The sequence below is a fragment of the Oryza sativa genome, chromosome 5 (assembly GCF_034140825.1).
Source record: "Oryza sativa Japonica Group chromosome 5, ASM3414082v1".
NCBI classification, from domain to species: Eukaryota; Viridiplantae; Streptophyta; class Magnoliopsida; order Poales; family Poaceae; genus Oryza; species Oryza sativa.
Window position 1 is genome coordinate 2704945 of NC_089039.1, and position 21710 is coordinate 2726654.

Below are 21710 nucleotides of genomic sequence, written 5' to 3' on the forward strand. Positions count from 1 at the left end.
CGAGATTGCGCGATTCTCAATCTTTCCCTAACAGCTCTGACTTTCTCTTCTGCCTCATTTAAAACTTCTATACCAAACAACTGGCGTTCCCCTGTCTGATCCCAGAAGAGCGGAGTACGACACCTCCGTCCATACAGTGCTTCAAACGGTGCCATCTGCAGACTAGCTTGGTAACTGTTGTTGTAAGAGAACTCAGCATACGGCAAGCTTTTGTCCCATGCTCCACCAAAGTCAAGCGCACAGGCTCTCAACATATCCTCTAGTATTTGGTTGACTCGCTCGGTCTGGCCATCTGTTTGTGGATGGTAAGCAGTGCTGAAGTTTAGACGGGTTCCCAATTCTTCTTGTAATTTCTGCCAGAACTTTGAAGTGAATTGGCTTCCTCGATCAGACACGATCTTCTTAGGTACACCATGTAAACACATGATTCTTGCTAGATAGAGTTCTGCTAATTTCTTCCCTGAGTAGGTACTGTGCACCGGAATGAAGTGAGCAACTTTGGTGAGTCGGTCAACGACTACCCAAATAGAATCATGCCCCGATGATGTCCTGGGCAAACCGGTGATGAAATCCATTCCGATTTCTTCCCACTTCCATTCTGGAATCTGAAGTGGCTGTAGCAAACCTGCTGGCCTTTGGTGTTCTGCCTTTACTCGTTGACAGACGTCACATAGTGCTACGAATTCAGCTATTTCCCTTCTCATGCTGACCCACCAGAACTTTTCTTTGAGGTCTTGGTACATTTTAGTACTACCGGGATGAATGGAATACTGAGTTTGATGAGCCTCGGTTAGTATCAGGTCTTTTAATTCCTTGTTTTCGGGTACACACAATCTTTCTCCCATCCAGATTGTTCCTTGTTCATCCTCAACAAAACCTCGGGCTTTTCCAACTCTCATGTTCTTTTTGAGCTCTGCTATTTCAGGATCACTTGCTTGAGCTATGCGAACCTGCTCCACCAGTGTGGGCTGTGCCTCTAGGGCAGCCACGAATCCGTGCTCAACTATACCAAGGTTCAGATGTTCCAAATCGCGTTGAACCTCACAACATAGTTGCTCTACCCATGCAACATTGCAGTAGCTCTTCCTGCTCAAGGCATCTGCAACCACATTAGCCTTGCCGGGATGATAATGTATTCCCATATCATAATCCTTGATCAGCTCCAACCATCTTCGCTGTCTGAGATTCAAATCAGGTTGAGTAAAGATGTACTTTAGACTTTTGTGATCTGTATATACCTCACAACGGTTACCGATGAGATAGTGCCGCCAAATCTTTAAAGCATGAACAACTGCGGCCAATTCCAGATCATGCGTCGGGTAGTTGCCTTCATGAGGACGCAACTGCCGTGAAGCATAAGAAACCACTTTGCCATCCTGCATCAACACACATCCTAGCCCCTGGCGAGATGCATCACAATAGACCTGGAAATCTTTCGTCTGATCAGGCAGGATTAAGACTGGTGCAGACACCAACCGTCGTTTGAGTTCTTCAAAACTCCTATTGCATTCAGCAGACCAGATAAACTTTTCTTCCTTCTTCAATAGCTGTGTCATTGGCTTAGCAATTTTAGAGAAGTTCTCAATGAACCGGCGGTAATAACCCGCAAGTCCTAAGAAACTCCGAACCTGAGTGACTGTCCTTGGTGGGGTCCATTTGGTAACTGACTCCACATTTGCTGGATCCACAGCTACTCCTTGAGCATTCACTATGTGACCGAGAAACTGAACTTCCTTAAGCCAGAAGTCGCACTTGCTGAACTTGGCATATAGCTGGTGCTCTTTTAACTTTTCAAGTACCAGCCGGAGATGCTGCTCATGTTCTTCCTCGGACTTGGAGTAGATAAGTATGTCATCGATGAAAACCACGACAATCTTGTCTAGAAATTCCATAAACACCTTGTTCATCAAATTCACGAAGAACGCAGGTGCATTAGTGAGTCCGAAAGACATAACTGTGCATTCGAACAACCCGTACCGAGTGATGAATGCTGTCTTTGGAATATCCTCTTCGCGGATCCTCAACTGGTAATAGCCTGATCGCAGGTCTATCTTAGAGAACACAGTAGCTCCTTTCAACTGATCAAACAGGTCATCAATCCTTGGCAAAGGATACTTGTTCTTGATGGTGACCTCATTGAGTGCGCGGTAGTCAACGCACATTCTCTTGGTTTTGTCTTTCTTCTCCACAAAGATAACCGGAGCACCCCAAGGCGACGTGCTAGGGCGGATGTATCCCTTCTGTAACTGTTCATCAACTTGCTTCTTGACTTCCGCCAACTCGTTGGCTCCCATTCTGTAAGGCCTCTTGTGGATCGGTGCAGTTCCAGGTACCAAGTCAATCCGGAACTCGATATCCCTTTTTGGTGGCATTGTTGTCAGATCATCCGGAAAAACCTCTGGATACTCTCTGACTATGGGAATATCCCCCAGCTTCTTAGTGGTTTTCTCCACTGCTACCTCTTGTTCTTCACCAGCAGCCTGGTTTAAACTAATCCCTGGCTTCCGCGGTACTGGAGACTGGAAAGTTACCACCTCTCCTTTTGCATTGGTTAACTTGATGGTGCGGCTGGCGCAATCAATCACTCCTCTGTGTCTTGTCAACCAATCCATTCCAAGTATGACATCTAGGTCCTTGGATTCGAGAAGAATGAGGTTGGCTGGAAAAATCAACCCTTGAATTTCAACTGTCACAGATGGGCAGTAGTGAGTTGTGGTCATGCCACCTCCAGGAGTATGAACTCGCATTGGTATCTTAAGCTTCACTAAAGATAACCCATGTGCACCAGCAAAACGCTTGGAAATGAAGGAATGGGTTGCACCAGAATCAAACAATATTACTGCCGGTGTCGAGTTGACGGGGAATGTGCCCAATATAACCTCTGGTGCTGACTGCGCCTCCTCTGCAGATGCATGATTAACACGGGCCTGAACGAACTTGGGTCCGGCACGTCTTGGCTTCGGGCACTTTCCAACCGTGTGTCCGGGTTTGTTACAATTGAAGCAGAGTTCGGGTTTTTCTCCCAACCTCTTGGGCTGTTCTGGCAGAGCTGGCTGAACTGATTGAGCTGGAATCTTTAGTGAACTCAGAGTAGGGTTGAGGCTGTGCTGCTCACTGTTGTTGTGACTGTCACTATGGTGGTTCTTGTTGAAGTTACCCGGGTGGTAGGGACGGTGCTGCCGGATAATCATGGTGGAAGGTCCACCGTGATGTCCCATCGTGAAACGAGGCTTCTGACTCTTCCGCTGGGGAGTCCTGAACTGAGCTGCCTTCCTCTTACGGTTTATTTTGTTACAGTGCTCCTCCTGACGGATAGCCTTATCCACCAGCTTCTCAAAGTCCTCATAATCTCTAGAGATCAACTGGTTAGTCAATTCATCATCAAGACCAGACAGAAACTTCTCCTGCCTCCCGTCATCGGTACGCACGTCCTCAGGGGCGTAGCGCGCGAGGCGGTTGAACTCATGCAAATACTCTATAACTGTTCTGGTTCCTTGTTGCAGGGAACGGAACTCTCTCTTCTTTTGTGCCACAATTCCCTCGGGAACCTGTGCTTTATTGAAACTATGACAAAACTCTGTCCAAGTAACCTCTGCCCCAGTTGGACGGGTCACCATGTAGTTGTCCCACCAAACAGAAGCGGGACCTTGCAGCTGGTGTGTAGCAAAAGCAACCTTCTCTTGCTCGTTGCATTGCAAAAGATTCAGCTTCTTCTCAATGGCATGAAGCCAGTCGTGGGCCTCGATTGGGTTGGTGGTGCTTGAGAAAGTGGGCGGCTTGACACGAAGAAATTCTAACAATTTGGACTGAGGAGGCGGAGGACCAAATTGCAGGTTCTGCTGCTGCTGCTGTGCTTGCTGCTGCACCTGTTGCAACACCTGATGGTACTGTTTGCTGCATCTGTTGCATCATCATTGTCATCATCTGAGTCTGATTGTCCAACACCTGAGCAATTGTTGGGTTCTCGGGCGGTGGGGACGGACTGTTGTCAGATGCACTGTTGGCACGTGCTCCATTGATCGGCTTTTCGCTGCCACTGGTGTTGTTCGAGTCGCGTGAACCATTCCTTGTCTCCATCTGAAGGGGATAGGTAGAAATATGAGAAAAGGAAGAAAAACAGGGGGCTCAGAAACTAATCTTTCTTATGAATTTAAGTGCAATTATCTTAATCTTGATTAAAACACTGAAAAAGAGGCACGCAACTCCTAATTGAGGCAGTCATACCACTGACACATGATATCGACCGCCGACTAACCCTCAAGCAACAAACCTAAACACGAAAACTAGCAAGCAAACAGACTAAGAAGACGATAAAGCTAAGGGCGGCGACTCTGAAGCTCGGGGCGGCGCTTGCAAACGAGGGATAGGACTGACATCTAAAGAGGACAGAGGGATAGGAACCAACACATGCTCAAAACCAAATTAAATAAAGCAACAAATGACTCAAGTAACTCGCGGAGCATGATGATTTTTATGCATAGAACATTTTTCACGAACCGAGACAAAAGACGCTAATGCAACTGACTAAACAATGACTTAATGCATGAAATAGATGCATAGTCATACTGATACGCATAAACTTACCCCTCCGAACATAGACGCGACCTAATGCATATCACCCGACAATTCCCGACCGACTGCCGAATAAATTCTGAATAAACTTTTACTCACTCCCTAGACTGTCCCTAGTCGAGAAATCCAATTTAAATAAGCGACCAAGATTTTTCCCACAAATCAAAAGAACAAACCCCAAAATTTTCCCGAAACAAAATCCAAGTGCAAAAGGGCATATGCATATGAAAAAGGGGTTCAGAGGGCTCTTAGGTTTCCAGTTGGCTTGTCCTACGGTCAAGGTCGGCTCTGATACCAACTTGTCACGCCCAGAAATTCTCAAACCAGAATTTCTAAGCTGAATGTGCATTAAATCCCTGTCCAGGACCAGCCAGGGTACACAAACGACAATTGTTGACATACAGATCCACGTCCTACAAAAATAGAAAAGATTACAAATGCAGCGGAAAAGATAAAAGCGAGCTAAACCGGGAAGCTTGACTTCAGCAGCGAGCGACTCCACTCCACAGGCAATCCTTGACGGCAGCGACGAAACCAACTTTGACAAAACAGCTCCAACTAGGAAGATCTTCAGCTCTGGTGTGGGGGAAAAAGAGAGCAAGACTGAGTACTACCCACTGTACTCAGCAAGTCATACCGGAAGAGGAGGTATGATGCAGGATATAACCAAAGGAAGCTAGGGGTTCTTTTGCCTAAAGCAGGCATTTCAAAGCAGTAGTTGAAAGCAGTAAAACAGCTGTAGTAATTAATCAATATTAACCAAACACTGTCCAACGCTACACCACGTTGCAACAGGCCCAACCAACCACCTGAACTACACCAAACCAACCACCTGAACTACACCAGTTCATTAAGCTAAACTAGGGGTGAGACTAATCACGGTGAATCTGGTTGATCGCCCATAACCGCGGGCACGGCTATTCGAATAGTTTTACTCTGGCCAGAGGTGTACAACTGTACCCACAAGATACGATTCCACATATGTCGCCATGCCCCGAAGTATCACCATGATACTGCAAAGGGGGAAATCGTGACAAGACCCTCCACATAACCCTCCCCTAACCATCCACACCACGCTAAGGTTTCACCCCCACCCCTCAAAAGGCAGTGGGCGGTTCCCTCTTGCGCCGCGGTGAATCCGGCAGCTGGACAACCGGACACCCCGGCCGACCCAACTCCATCACGCCCACCCTCGCCACCGGTGCCTAGGAAAGGGTCGAGCTATACTTCAGATCAAGCGGTTACCCACTCCCGCTTGTGGTAAGCACGGTAAGTCTCCCAGGGTTTCCCGTGAACCGGTCCTTAACCGCCATGGGTGCGACCAGCAAAACCATGCACCCACAGCCCACCATTCAGTGTATTTTAATTAACTCACACCATTGCGGTGGCACCAATCTAAAGCTATGCCAATAGACAAAGTCTATGTAATAATGTGATCCCCATTTGTGTACTAGTTGAACTAAGCATGGCTAAGCATTTCCTAAACCAACATCTAATCATTTTGATACCCAGGTTATCAATGGCATATGGTAAACAATAAATGGCTGAGTAATAGGACCCATCCCACATGATATTGTAAAAGAATGCAACATTTAATAGAAATGCGGGATATTTGTAAATTGGGTACAATATGATCAAACGTATTGCATGACTTGCCTTGCTCTCGAACTGATGAGACCTCAGCAATGTCTTCGAGAAACCGCGGATCGACAAAACGGCCGAAACCTACGCGACAAACAAAGCACACAAGCAAAACATGCTATAAGACTACAGAAACAGGAAACAAAACCATTTTTAATGGATTCTTTGCATTTTTCTTGATTTACTGAGACTTGAATGGACTTAAACGGAGCTCGGATGAATTACTTATGAATTTTAGAAGATAAACTGTGTTTTTACTAATAAAGAAAAGTCCTTAATCACTTTATTGCGTAATAAAGCCCAGGGCTGACGTCATCCAAGGGGGGCGGCGCCGACAGGCGGGGCCCACGGGTCAGCGGTTCAAGAGAGGGGAGAGAGAGGCGCCGGCAAGCGGGCCCCATGGGTCAGCGGCACAAGGTGGCCGGTCCACCGTGGACCGGGACCACGCGGGTGGTCCACCGCCGGTCCACGGGACCGACGGTCCGGATCGGCCTCAAAGGCGATCGGACGGCACGGGGGAAGCGGCTAGGCACGGCTCGGCTTCAAAGCCGACCGGCAGCCATGGCGGCCGATGGTGACACGCGCGGTCACCGGCGATGACCGGCGGCGGCGCGCGAACGCCGGCAACGGCAAGCGACGGCGCGGGAGGCGGCGGCGGACGGCGCACAGACCGGCGGCGGCGGACGAAGGCGATGGCGAGCGCAGGGAGCGGCAGCGCGTGCGGGATAGAGGGAAGGAGGGAGGAGAGGAGCTCCTCACTGTGAGCACGGCGGCCGGCGCGAAGGATGAAGACGGCGGCGATGACCGGCGACGCGGAGGCACGGACGGGCGGCGGCGACACCCTAGGAGAAGATGGAGAGGCGTTAGGAAAGGAGACGACGACCACGGCGGCTTGAATTGCCGGCCGGAGATGGAGGGGAGGGAAAAACTCACCGGCTCGCGAGGGGAGAGGTGCTCCGGTGGGATTCCGGCGACGCGAGGCGGCGGCCGGGAAAGCTCTTGCGGCGGCGGTTTGGCGCGGCGGCGACTCTAGCGGCGGCGGCTCGCGGCCGAAGGCGGCGGCAAGCGGCGGAGCTCGGGTGTGACGGCGTGGGCGCGGTAGGGGGCGTGGGAGAGGACGGCAAATGGGGGAAACGAGGGAGGGGACTCAGGGGAGGGTTTTTATGGGCGAGGGAGGGGCGGAAACGGCCGGGGATGGCCCCTATTTGGCCGGCAACGTGGAGAGGTGGAGGAGAGAGAGAGAGGGTGTTGGGGGATTTCAAATCCCCCACCACTTGCGGGCGCGCGCGCGCGGGAGATGCGGGGAGAGGGCGGCGACGTGGGCGCGAGGTGCGGGCGCGGAGTGGAGGCGCGACGTGGACGCGGGAGGAGCGAAGAAGACGGCGGCGCGGCGGTTTCGGCAGCAGCGGTTGGAGCTTCGGCTCCAGCGGCCGGAGGTGGGAGACGACCGACAGGTGGGGCCCACCTGTCGGCGTCCCGAGAGAGGAGGGAGGGGCGGCTTGGGCCGGCCCACAAGGAGGAGGGGCCGCGGGAGAGGGATGGGCCGACGGCCCAACAAAGAAAAAGGAGGGAAAAGAAAAGAAAAGGAGAAAAAGGATTTTCCTGGGATTAAAATATTGCGCTTGCTCATTTTTAATTGGTTAAAATTATTTCCAAGGCTCTGAAAATTCCACTAAAATCTTGTTAATGCATTGGAGCATGGGGAACTCAAGAAAAATTCCACCACGCCGAATTCAATTATTAATTGCATTTATTAATTAGGGAATTAGCTCTAGGTTAATTAAGATAATTTCTTCGGACGATTTATTTAGCCAATTTTTAAAGCAAGGAGAGGGGGAAACTTCAGGGCGTGACACAAGGACAGTCTTCTTATAAACCGGGAAAGGTATGCTACTGATTTGCTTAAGAGAGTAGCAATGCAAAATAGTAAACCTGTTAATACACCTCTGTCATCCTTTGAAAAGATATCTGTTTATGAGGGAGAGAAATTGGGTCCTGAAGATGCAACAAGGTATAGAAGTATTGTGGGTGCCCTTCAGTATCTTACTTTAACTCGACCAGATATTTCTTTCTCTGTTAATAAAGTATGTCAATTCTTACATACTCCAACTACAGTTCATTGGGCAGCAGTGAAAAGAATACTTCGGTATGTTCAAGGAACAGTTAATCTTGGATTAAAATTTAATCAAGCATCCTCTATGCTTGTGAGTGGATTTTCTGATGCAGATTGGGCTAGATGCCTAGATGATAGAAAATCTACAGGAGGATTTGCTGTGTTTCTTGGGAGTAATTTGATATCTTAGAGTGCTAGAAAACAGCCTTCAGTTTCTAGGTCAGTACAGAGGCAGAGTATAAGGCCCTTGCAAATGCTACTGCAGAAATAACGTGGGTACAGAAATTGCTTGATGAATTGGGGGTCAAGCATCCAATTGCGGCATGTTTATGGTGTGATAATCTTGGAGCCAAGTATTTGTCTGCTAATCCTGTTTTTCATGCCATAACCAAACATATTGAAATTGATTTTCACTTTGTTCGAGAACAGGTATCTCGAAAATTGCTGGATATTCGGTTTATTAATACAAATGATCAGTTGGCTGATGGGTTTACCAAAGCCTTACCAGTGCGTCAACTCAATGAGTTTCGGCGCAATCTCAACCTGGTTCCCGTGTTGGGATTGCCGGGGGGTGTTAAACAGATAGATAGTTCGGATTGGAACATATCTGATGATAAGATAAGATAGAGTTTAGTTTGTTTCTTGTTTTTCTGTTTCCTTTCTTCTCGGTGAAGATGTAATCTGTAAACTCCTATGTACACACCACGCCAGGGGCTGTTTCTGGCTATATAACATGGACCGTGGAACCGAGAGAGGCAATCCACGTTAAACCCACCTTTACAGTCGCTTGGCTGCGCACGCAGGGAGGACCTCGTCGACTTCACGTGTGGTTCCAATCCTTCCTCCCACTCCTCTCCCACCCCTCCTTCCCCTTCTCCTCAATGTTCTTCTCCCTTCCGTCGGTGCCATTTTTGCCCCCGCGCTCTGCCACCTTCACCATCGTTGCTGCCACCTGGAGAGAGAGAACCGGAAAGAGAGAGGGGAGATATAAAGGTGAAGAGAAAGAAAGAGATTAGGATGATTGATACGTGAGGTTGTTAATTTTTTATTTTTTTTTCCGCTGACATGTGGGTCCCATCAGCGTCACATTGGACGAAACCGCTTTTGAAATCACCAAGGAGTCAATTACATCGATTTTCAAATATGGAGGATATGTTATACCTGATTTTGTGGTTGAGACAGACGATTCATCCGGAACAAGAGATAAGGAAAGCAAAATAGACTTACTCCTTATAAAATTGTTGGCTTTCAGGCTAAGGTCGTGTTTAGTTTCAAAATATTTTCTTCAAACTTACAACTTTTTCGTCACATCAAATGTTTAGACACATGCATGGAGTATTAAATGTGGACGAAAAAAACCAATTGCACAGTTTGCATGTAAATCACGAGACAAATATTTTGAGCCTAATTATGCCATGATTTGATAATGCAGTGCTATAGTAAACATTTGCTAATGACGGATTAATTAGGCTTAATAGATTCGTCTCACAGTTTACAAGCGGAATATATAATTTGTTTTGTTATTAGTTAACGTTTAATACTTTAAATGTGTGTCTGTATATAAAAAAAATTGGCACGCGAACTAAATACAGCCTATGTTAGTCAACCATTATCTAAAAAATTTCATTGAGTCATGCACTCCGAGAAGCTTCTGCATGATCTTGATCTAGATACAGCTGTCAGTTGACCTAATGCCAAAAGCAAAATCAAAATTTGAATTTTTCAAATCTAATTAAGTTGATTTAAATATATTTTCAACGTATATATTTTAATATTGATTTTTAAATCACAAAAAATTTTCTTATAAATTAATCTTTATTCCATAATAAGCTGTTTTGGGCAACCGATGAGGCTAAATCATTCGCGCTTCACCACTTGATACGGTGCTTGAGATTGTGGTTCCCTTTGTCGCACACACTGCAAAAACCAGAACTAAATTCCGAGTCTGTTTGATTGCTATCCTGAGAGCAACTTGCCAAGCCTGAGACAAGCCTGAGTGTAATCTGAAGTTGTTTGGCATGTAAAGTTGTCAGGCATGGTGGCCAGAGCACTTCGGCTGCAGTCAACTCTTCTTTTCGTGAAATACAACTAATGTGCTCTTCAGTTTTTCACTGGCTGCTTACTACCTCCATCCCAAAATAAGTACAACCATAGATATTCGTGTCCGGCGTTTTGACTGTCAGTCTTATTTGAAAATTTTATGAAAAACTTAAAAATATTAGTCACACATAAAGTACTATTAATATATTATCATCCAATAACAATAAAAATACTAATCATAATTGTTTTTAAATAAGACGAACGATTAAACGTTGAGCATGAACACTGTTAAAATTACACTTATTTTGGGACAGAGGGAGTACTTTGCACTATTACTATGATATCTCAATCATAAAAATGTCTGTTAGAACAAAACGTGTAGATCTACATGTTATAGATTGTAACTGATAAATCCTTAATTGCCACTTCTTAAAAGCGGTAAATACTCCCTCCGTTTCCGTTTCAAGTTATAAGACGTTTTGACTTTGGTCAAAATCAAACTGCTTTAAGTTTGACCAAGTTAGTAAAAAATAGTAACATTTTCAACTCGAGAAATTTTTTTATGAAATATATTCAACTATTTATTTGATAAAATTAATTTAGTATTTTAAATATTACTATATTTATCTTCAAACTTGAAATACCCCATCGGAGGTAGGGGATGGAGCTATTAGGTGGGGCCACCGGTCCAACCTGTTGGCGAGGGGAGAGAGTAGACCGGATGGGGATGTACAGTGCACTTTGCGAGAGACCGGGCCGGAATGGAGGGGAGGCAAGGGGCCGGCCCAAGAGATACGGGAAAGGATGTAAGGCCGTGGGGACCTTGAGGGAGGGAAAGCATACTTGGGATAAAAACGGCCCAAATGAAATAAGGGGATTTTTTTTTCTATTTAATTAATTGCTGAAATGAACTTTATATTATTAAAATTACTTCTTTTACGGGAAATTTGTGAGAGTACTTTAGGATATGAAGAATATTAAAAAATATTTTCAGCAATGAATTTCAAAGGAAATTTTAATTCCTTCATTAATTTCACTTGATAATTTGTTTTAACTTTAAATATAAATTCTAAAAATACATTATTTAATTGTTTTTAATCCTAAAAGAAAATCTAAATGGGGGCATGAAAACTAGCCACCCAGCGTCTCTAACGCGTCCCATTCACATTGTTGCTATGACCAAACACATGCATTGATTTTCGGGCTCTCTCGCTATAAAAAGGCAATTTGTTTTAGTTTCATGGTCTCGAGATTAACCCAACAAAACGCAGGCGGAGTATGCTATAAATGGAATAAGGCAATTTGTTTTAGTTTCATGGACTAGTGTAGTAGAGACTGCAACTTAAGCAGTCCGAATATTTTTCACCGTTGGATCGAAACGATCAACGGACAAAATCTGTGGCACATCGGTTCAAAATAGTAGATGATATAGTGTTCGCTACAGGAAATATCCAGCTATAGTGGTTGCCAAATAGTGCCTAGAAAAATCTTGGCCATTACTTTCGAATCCAACGGTGCCTATGTGACAGCTTAAGTTGCAGTGGCTATACTGGCAAAAGAAAAAGGAGTAACATAACACCTACTCCTAGATTGTAGCAGCATCAGCTTCAGTGTCCTTACACTCGGGGAACAACCTACATTCGATAAAACAGACTATAGATTCAAACAAATGATTAGCTAAACTCTAGTTGTACACCACAGTAACACAAATAAAACCAACTGATCAACCTATCTTCATATATTCTCAAAATCATTTTGAGCTCTCTTCTTTATTCAGATAATTTGTAAGCTGACAAAACAGAGGCATTCCAACAAAAAGGACATTACTTCTGGTACTTTTAACAATGGTTAATACGAACGTTTTTTTTTCTGAATTAGGGATAATATATAGAACCCTATATATCTTTCTTTAAAAAAAGATGGCAGGAGCATTGCCTAAATCAATTAAGACAAAAACAGAAGGAATTCAAAGAACAAAAAACAAAAACTGCAGCTACCGAAGTAGGTAATCCAGGGTACTGCACATGAACAAAAGCTCAAAACAGTACACCCACCCTCAAGTACTGTAGAAAAACTGCATTTGTTTCCAAACATACTCATGGATCAAACATAAGAGATAATCCAGTGTTTAATTTGTAGGCCAGATTAAACACCTTACTGACATTCATAGTGAATACTAAGGGATTGCCAGAATATCATGCAAAAGCTAAAGGCCAATACACACATCAAACAAGCAAAACCTTGGCAATTTAATCAACATCACAACATGCAAATCCAGAGACACAAGCAAGGTCAAAGGCACAACATGAGAGCTAAATCAAAGGCTATATTGCATAAAAACTAAAACGAGGGTGATTCATCGACATTTGCACAAAAAATACAGGCTACAACACTGCAAGACCTTCCCAATCTTGAGCTCAAACCACAACAATAGCACCTCCAATTCGGCCACAGCCACTGAGTGAATCACCAAACGCACCCCACCCCCACCCCCGCCCCCACCAAACGACAGTCACTAGAGGCCAGGAGGTGAAGCCCCCTCAAATGAATCACCACTAAATCGCTTGCAAGAGCTCAAGAGCTGCAGGGAGTGGATTAGTGGGTTAACACAAGAAGCAGTACAAAACTGCCCATTTACAAACCGAGACTGGTAACAGAGGAACACAAATCCCTGTGCCATCTGGCAGCTACAAAATCGACCGACAAATCAGAGAATCAGACACTTGATAAATAGCAAAAATACGGGAAATATCAACATCAAAGTAAGAGAAAATCAGGCGCTAGACAAATAGCAAAACTGCAGAACAATCAATATCACAACATGGTGGAGGGTCACCAAACCATGCAAAACTTTAAACAGAATCTGTGCTACAGTGTCAACGAGTAAAAACATCTGAAACAAAATTCAATTGGACGTTTGCTCTACTATCCAAGTGCTTCAATGATGAATCAGTTGTCACTTCTGTGATTTCTTTTGTTGAATCACCTTCTCTCGAGGAAAAATTCCCCACTCAGTTAGCTTCTTACATATATCAGAAAGTGAAACAAAGCATGAAAAACATTCCTTACCACCTCCTTGAAGTAGACCAACAAAATTGGCTCTGCAATTAAGCAACGGTGCTCCTGAGCTACCCTCTGCTACCATCATATCCACCTCAATTAAATTCATATTATAGCCATACTCATTGGTGTTACTGACATCGTCATAGTGTCTGGAAGGATGTGATATGCGCCCTACAGATGTTGCCCTGTTCATACAAGGCGGCCACGAGATCATCACCACTTACTCTAGCGAGCACGGCAAGTTCTGGCTTGCAACCAATGGAGGATGTTGGAATCTGCATTGCTTCCCTTTCAGATTTAGGAGTTTTGATTTGTCCACGAGAACCAACAAGATATCCTTCTTGCAATCCACACGGGTGACAATGGCTTCAGTAAATTTTCTTTCTCCGCCCAAACCGTTGTTTTGTTGGTGATCGCAGACCACTTCAGTATCGAACAAGCGGTTGATGTCCTGAACGGAGATCTCTTTGGTTGCTGTGTAAACATGATCAATCGTGTGCGCACATGTTAAGAGGTAAAGTGAATTCCCATTCTCAGCTACGACAGAGCAAGTCGCATACCCTACCACCTTGCTCCGTTCAATTCTCTTCAGAGCAGGTACAACCTCCAGGGCATCCAGAGTACGCTTGACTTCTGCAGCATGGGGTTTAAACCTGACAGACAAGATTGATTCTCTACTTTTGACGGACACCCATTTCTCCAGCTCATTTAAGAACACTGTGGGAGGATGGTCAGCCATGGAGCCTTCAGGCGAAGCAACAGTCGAACTGGTGATGTCTCGACAGCAACAAGCAAACTGGGGGCCTGGGGCGGCGACAGAGAAAACAAGACAGCCGAACTGCAGACGCCACGCGCGATGGCCGTGGTGGAGGACGAGCAGTGAGGATGCTGGCCGTGGGATTAGGGGCGGAGGCGGGGGGGCGATGCGGTGGCGTGGCCGGAGCTGCGGATTTCCGGGGGCTGCGGTGGCGGAGCACACTCCCCCTTCAGGCGTTGGAGAGGTGGGCGGCGGAGGACCTCCCCCTTCTTCCCCCCGACCCTAGCCGCAGAACCCTCTGTGCACGCGAGAAGGCGGCGGAGATCGGCGGCGATGATCGAGCGTTCACCCGTCCGATGAGTTGCGGAGGGCGGTGGCGGCGGCGGCGACCGGGTGGCGGAGGACCTCCCCCTTCTTCCCCCCGACCCTACCCTCTGTGCACGGGAGAAGGCGGCGGAGATCGGCGGAGATCGGCGGAGATGATCGAGCGTTCAGCCGTCCGATGAGTTGCGGAGGGGCGGTGGCGGCGGCCGGCAGCGGCGGCCGGCGGCGGCGGCGGCGGCGGGTGGCGGAGGACCTCCCCCTCCTCCCTAACCCTAGCCGCGGAGTCCCCGCGGCTTGCGCCCAGAGTTTTCAATTTTTTTTTCCTTTTCTTTTCTTTTTCCTAAAACTTATCCAATTTTCCCAAATTTTTTTTTGCCATGGGTGTGTGGGCCTACATGTCAATGAGATTTTTAATAAGTTTCCGGTGGCATATAAGAAATTTGGGTGATTTGGTCGGCGTATCTTGGCTCAAATTATTGGGAGAACAATTCCGCCATAAATATATCTCTCACATTTCTTTTGTTTCCTTCAGACTTCTATAGCATTGCATTCTATAATCTGTAGTGAATTCTTAAGCATTCTCACACCTCACTGGCAAGGATAACATCATGATTAAAACAAGACGATAAATTCTCTTTTTCCTTTTACCAGCAAACATTAAGCTTACGACAAGCAGGTTAGTTGCATAGACATTTGCTACTACTACATTAAGCTCACAGACAACTTGCTCCTATTTTTCAAGAACAGTTCAACCAGAGATACAAGCGGCGAATCATTGGTGTAAAACAGAGGATTACAAGGGGAACTTAGCACATATTATTAAACACACACAAGTTCCAAATTTACATGTGCGCTTGAGTTGAACCAAAGGAAAGAAAAAAGAAGACTCAAAACCAAAATGAAAATGACCACATGGTCAGCAGTAAGCGATAGGCGCAAGGCAGATATCATCCGTGGCTGCAAATTTACAATGGGTTGGAGAAGCTGGGGACAGAAAGAACTGACACCCGTGTCTTTTCTTTTTTTGCCAAACTGGGGCACCTTTAGTCCAAGTTGTATTCCAAGAAGGATTTCGAGTGTCCAATTCTTGTCCGTGTCCAGGTAACACTATCTACGGTATCTGTATTATGCTGCACCACCCTTAGCTACGTACACTTGGAGACAGGTACAAACCTGCCATGGGATGTGTCTTTCAACCACCTGGTCGAGCGGGTTTGTTTGACACAATCCGAGAAAAGACGATGCCTGCATACACACCAAAAGAAAAATGCTTTGGTCTATATGAAGAACTCATGTTTGAATTGTTTGAAACACAAGTATATCCATGTACTTCCATACAAACCTCTCATACTCCAGCTTCTGAATAACTATGCCGTTTAGTAGAAGCTCTGATTCAAAAACACTGGCACCTGTTGATTCATGATCATTAGCTGGCTGCCCAGAATTCTTTGGTGAAAACAATATGCACACTGGGATGCGAGATTATATCTCATCCTGACCTCTCTTTAAAAGCGGAGAACAAGTTTCGTAGTCATCCTCACATGAGATAACCAGTAGGTCATCTGGTACTTCCTTCGTTATGGACCTTCCGATCCTTTCTAATGGCTGCACAAAATAAAGAGAACATTCATACAAATGCTTATATTGTAAAAGAAGAACGTGTGTGAAATATTAACTAACTTGTTAACTTGCAATTGGGGGCTAGTAATTCATGGGATGAAACATGCAAGTCGCTCAAAAACACATCCAGTTCAGAAGCTATAGATGATTACATTTCTTCACAAATTATTTGAAAGGGTACTAACATGTTCACTTGATTCAGGTAACTATGCCCATACTGTGTTCTGTACCATAGAGAATGATACTTTTAACAGTTAAATGCAAAGGAAAAAACAAAAACGATGGAAAAGAAAAAGGTAACTGAAGATGTCTAAAGATAAAATAGATAAAAAGAAGTGCACACCAGAAGATGTCTAAAATGTTACTAAACATAGCAATAACCTGCCCAGAAGATGCTAACACCAAGCCAATCACCACCTCTCGACTTGGCTTCACGTTCAATGTTACATACACTCGTTTTCCCTGTAATGAGTTTTTCTTTAAATAAATTAAACTGTCTAGGATCGGTGTTAGGCAAAACAAAATTCAAGAATTCATTTTACCAGCAGCAGAGGATGCTTGCAAGCTGCGGCAAGTGATGTAGGCATGCTGAAACCTATCTCCCTTTCCTTTTTGGCATCCCTCAGAATATACTTCTTTTCATCAATGAAACAGCCTGCTTGACCACAATTTTCAAGCCACATCGACGTAACTACTAGTTTGCCAAGAGCTATTGCTTCCAGCATTTTCTTTGTGCGGAAAAAACTATCTGCCACAAAGTGTGTTGCATCCAGAATGGAAAGTGCTTCGGACACTCCCAAGCGCGCCAAGATCTACAGCATAGAAAATTACCATGAGTATACCTAATTTCAAATAACTAATGAATAAAGTTTTAATATTTTAAATGTACCAACAGTAAAGAAATACCATACCTTCTTTTGACGCTTTATCACATCTCCATGCAAATGGTGGCTGAATAAAATACTAAAATTGGTATTTTTTTTCTTTCTTCTAGAATCTTTATGCTGACAATTTGATGGATTGCTATCAGGATCCAACGTCAGCAGTTCTCTGCCAACAGAGGGTTTTGACAAGCTTCTACTTGAAGATTTTGATGGATTTAGAGGACTGAAAATAGGTGACAATTCATTGGCTGATTTTGAAGGCGTTTTCAGCACACTGCTGTGAATGTCAGAGTTGCTTCTTGGTGATTTGCTTGCATCCTCTACATGGGATCCCTTATGTTTATTTCCAGAGCTACTAAAACCAGAAGTTTTGCTATCAGCACTTAGAGAAGAATTAAGTATGTGAGAAGCAGCCGACGACTTTTTGATAATAGTAGACAGCAGAGAGGTTGATCTTCCATTGGAAGGTTCTCTCTTTGCATACTTAACATAGTCAGAGACACTCCTAATGAAGACCCGCCTTTTCTTAGATGGTCTTGGCTCATCTTGAGGTGTTTCATGATTGGTGCCACTTTGGGTAGCTGCAGGATCTTTTGGCTGTACAATTGTTGTTTGTGTTCTTCTCTGTTTGGGAAAGTGAGAAGAGTTCTCTCTGCATGCGTCTTCAATTGTTGGTTTGCTTCTACATGGCTCATAACCCTGTGCAGTATTCTCACTAGCGTGCTGTGAGCTTGCATCCCTACGCAGCTGCAGATTCTGAGCATCAGTTGCACAGGTATGCTCCGTGCTTTCTTTTTCAACATAGATAGAAGTGGATTTTGCAGTTCTTTCACTGATCATTGGCTGCCCGGGTTCATTTGCAATATGATCATTTTGAACTTTTCCAACTTTGGAGACGCCACCTCTCAAATTCATGACTCTCTTTGAGTGCTTATTAGAACATAGCTCGGTATGTTCGCCAGGGTTGTTTCTACAAAAGTGCCTTGTCCGGCGAGCAACAGGTGCACCATGACACTTATCTCCATCACGAGATATCTTCAAAACATTACTCTTAGCTGGTACTGACTTTGCCTCCTTATCTCTTGTCTTTGCTTTAAGATCTCCTGGATTTCCTTGCAGTATTGACCCTTTGTACATTTGTTTCTCAGGTTCAGGGGTCAGCTCAGTTAGTTTTCTTCTTTTCGAACGTGTCGTGACGCCTTCCTGGATGCTGCCAGTTCTCTTCTGAGGGCTGTTCTTTGAATGACCTTTTGCCTTTTTAGACTTTCCATTTCTCAACTGAGGTTTATCTTTAGCTGATAAATTTTTAGCAGGTGAACATTGTGCCAGAGCCTCCATAGCTTCCAGAGCAATTTGAGTATCTGGACCAACATCATGCAAAGCTACACTTTCTTTTTCCTGCTGTACTTCCAAATACTTGCCATTTGATAGATCATCTAAGTCCAAGTCTTTCAAAAGGTTTTTCTTAGTCCTATTTGCAGAAGCCCGCTTACCCTTAACATCGCTGCTGAGCATCAAGTCTGACAAAGGTAAAGCTTCAAACTTCCCAGATAGTTTGGTATTTTTACACTTTTTGCAGTCCCCGATTTCGCCAGGTTCAATTTTTGTGGGGCGCTTCTTTGCTCTGGGAAAATGACTTTTTGATTTCCCTCTATCAGCTGATTTATGCAGCAAAATGTCCTTATTTTTACTGAAAAACTCACCTCCGCCATCATCCTCGCGGCTATCTACCCATGCAAAGATTTCTGCCATTCCATTAGAACTTCTATTACAGTCAACCTTCTCAGCCAACATTAAAGTCCCTCTCTTATTCGACACATGTGGCTTTGCTGAATCCAATTTCTGGGGAGTTGGTTCTTGAGATGACATGCCACTGATTGATATCAACCTGTCCACAAGTTCCAAAGCATTCGCCTGAGACAGATCACCAGGCTCTTGTGATTCAATATAGCTCAATCCAGCAAAGCATCTGCCATTGTTTTCACTCTCTTTAACTATTGTATCAGCAAAAAGCTTTTTTGCTGTTGAGCACCTGCTTCTGCTTTTAGTTCCATCTTTATCATGGTTCTGTACATAACCATGGGAGTCACTATCAATCCCGCAATCTGGGTGGTCACCTAAGGATGTGCTAAACGAGGTAGAATTGTCCACAACTTTCCTCAGAAGATGTGCTCCATGTATTGAATCCTGTTCTTTTCCTTGCTGCAAACTGTTCACAGTTAACGCTTCACACTTCTGTTCAGATGCCTCACATACTGGGACACAAAAACATACGTGCACATTATAAACAAAACAAATAGTTTCAATACATGCCAAATTTAGCTTGACAAACAAAGGTTATATAAAATAAGCAGAAGAATTGTTCTCCATTTTCTAATTCAGGGATATATATTTGATAACCAAGGATCGTGCAAAAAACATAGCATAACCCCAAGAGAAATGGAGAAAATGGTAAGATGGAAAACTGAATCATATAGATGTTCATAAATAAATCTTTCATGAGATTAAAGCACAGTGATCATGAGATAAAAATATAGTAACTTACTCGTATGAGCCTTATAAGTGAAATATTGTGTATCAACAAAAAATTCAAAATGTAATGAACAATATGGATCCAGCATGCTTACAGCAAAATATAGCATAGAGATATATAGTGCCGTAGTGCCTAGCTGAAAAATTCAATAACTGAGAACTTTATTGAAATGGAGCACACAAGCAGGCAACATATCAAGTCAAATGAAACACAAGGATAAAATAAACTGGAATTTCAATAGCACACACCTGTTGAGTTTGAATATAGCAATCTCCTGATAAAAATATCAGAGGGCGCCACATTCAATTAAAACCAAAAAAGCACCACTTGGTGCTTTAGAAATGGTGAGTTGGTGACACTAACTGCTTATACTTGATTGCCACAAGATTAGCTAGAACCAATAACAAATAAGCCCTTCTGTAAGAACTAAGTACAAGGTTAAGCCAATAGAAGTGTGAAAATTCTGGAACATCTGTACAAGTTGACAGAATTTTCTCCTATTACCTAACTTGGAGTGAAAGAAGAGTATGGGTATAATCACACGAGGCCACCACAATGAAGATGAAGTAAAGATCAATCAACTATTTACCGGGAAAAAACAAAGAGAGAAAACAAAAATGTAATTGAACCAAGGTAGCATTAAAAGGCTGCATTTTTTCTATGCAACTAATGAAATAATTATGATATATGAAGCACTTAAGTTTAGATAGCAATAGCAACAATAAAAGCATTTAAGCACTCAAATGCAAGACTCGTTGTAAATTTGTGCATCTCTTCATGTAAAACCAATAGAAACTGCTGGTCATATTCTGAGTCTGAGACTGTGAGGTCTCACAGTATAACTTTCTAGAATGATTTTCAGCAAACTTTGACAGTTGAAAGGAATTTCATTGTCATATGGGACTAGTAAAAAGGCATATTAGCAATTGTTAACTAACCTGTGTCGCCCTCTTCATCTGTTGAAGCATCTGAATCTACCAAATTCTTGGTATAATCCTCCAATGCACCCTTTACCCTGGTATTGCTGCCCCCCATGTCAAATATCACCTCTCTCTCATCATTTGATAGGCCCTCATCGTCACTTAGAACTTGAGTGTCCACGCTCAACTCATCGTCTCCATCATCATCTCTCTCTTCATCTGAGTCTTCGACCAACTGGGTCTTCCCCCACTCACCAGCATCCTCATCATCACTGCTATTATTCACCTTCTCCTCCTCTTCCGGACATTCCTCAACGAATTGGGTCTCCAACCCATCACCAGCACCATCATTCCCGCAATCCTCTCCCTCCTTGTGTTCTTCAACTAACTGGGTCCTAACCAAATCACCGGCATTGTTGTCACATTCCGCCGCCGCACCGGCATCCTCCCCCTCACAGGCGCCACCGGCATCCTCCCCATCACCCTCATTCTCCTCACTATCCTCAACCAACTGAGTGTCCTCCTGATCGTCGATGCCACCGCCACACTCCTCCTCCTCCTCCTCCTCCTCACTACCCTCCACCAACTGCGTCTCTCCCCAATCAACAGCCACACCATCCTCCTCTTCCCCCAATCCATCATCAACCATCTGCGTCTCCGCATCATCCAGCGCCTGCGTCTCTCCGTACAGCACGCCATCCTCGCTCGGCGTCGCATCGCCATCATCACTAACCGGAGACCCTAAAAACCGCATCACATCAAGCATCCACCAACCAACCCAACAACAGCAAAAAAGAAAAGAAAATCAGCACCTTTACACCACCAAGAACTCAATCAGCACAACACAAACCAAAAACATCAACTCACCCAACGGAGGCGTCGTCCCTCCCTCCAATGCCTGGGTCTCCCCATCCCCTCCTCCATCGCCCGCATCCCCAGCCATCACAACTCAAACCTTCAACCCCAACACCGCACCTCAGAAAAAAAATAAAAAAAAGAAATCACCAAAACGCGATTGGAATTGGGCGGAGGAGGGAGCGGGGGATTGATCCGGCGCGATAAAATGCGAGCCTCTCTCTCTCCCGGGGGATTCGGAGGCGGGTGGGAGTGGGAGAGTGAGAGGGGCTTCGGTTTTTTTTTCTTTTTCTTTTTTTTTTGATATAGGAAGGGGGCTTAGGTTTTCGTTTGGGAGGGAAAGGAAAGGCGAAGCCGCGGCGGAGATGGCGCCGAAACGGCGAGAAGG

General features: G+C 44.7%; 1 protein-coding gene across 1 annotated transcript; it reads right to left on the minus strand.

Annotated features, from left to right (window-relative positions):
• Positions 1-15217: 15217 nt before the first annotated feature.
• Positions 15218-21596, minus strand: LOC107276126 (uncharacterized). The gene is made up of 8 exons (XM_015782338.3): positions 21335-21596; positions 20486-21208; positions 17042-19269; positions 16673-16942; positions 16512-16592; positions 16010-16115; positions 15853-15919; positions 15218-15755 (listed from the first exon to the last, which is right to left on the minus strand). Exons 1-8 carry the CDS (start codon positions 21408-21410, stop codon positions 15656-15658), a joined length of 3651 nt encoding a protein of 1216 aa, XP_015637824.1. The 5' UTR covers positions 21411-21596; the 3' UTR covers positions 15218-15655.
• Positions 21597-21710: the final 114 nt, after the last annotated feature.

Coding starts and splice junctions, on each gene's coding strand:
- LOC107276126 (XM_015782338.3), bottom strand. CDS start 21,410: ATGGCTGGGGATGCGGGCGATGGAGGAGGGGATGGGGAGACCCAGGCA. Junction 19,270..20,485: donor AGATGAAGAGGGCGACACAG/GTTAGTTAACAA, acceptor TTTGTGTCCCAG/TATGTGAGGCATCTGAACAG. Junction 16,116..16,511: donor TGTTAGCATCTTCTGGGCAG/GTTATTGCTATG, acceptor TATTTTGTGCAG/CCATTAGAAAGGATCGGAAG.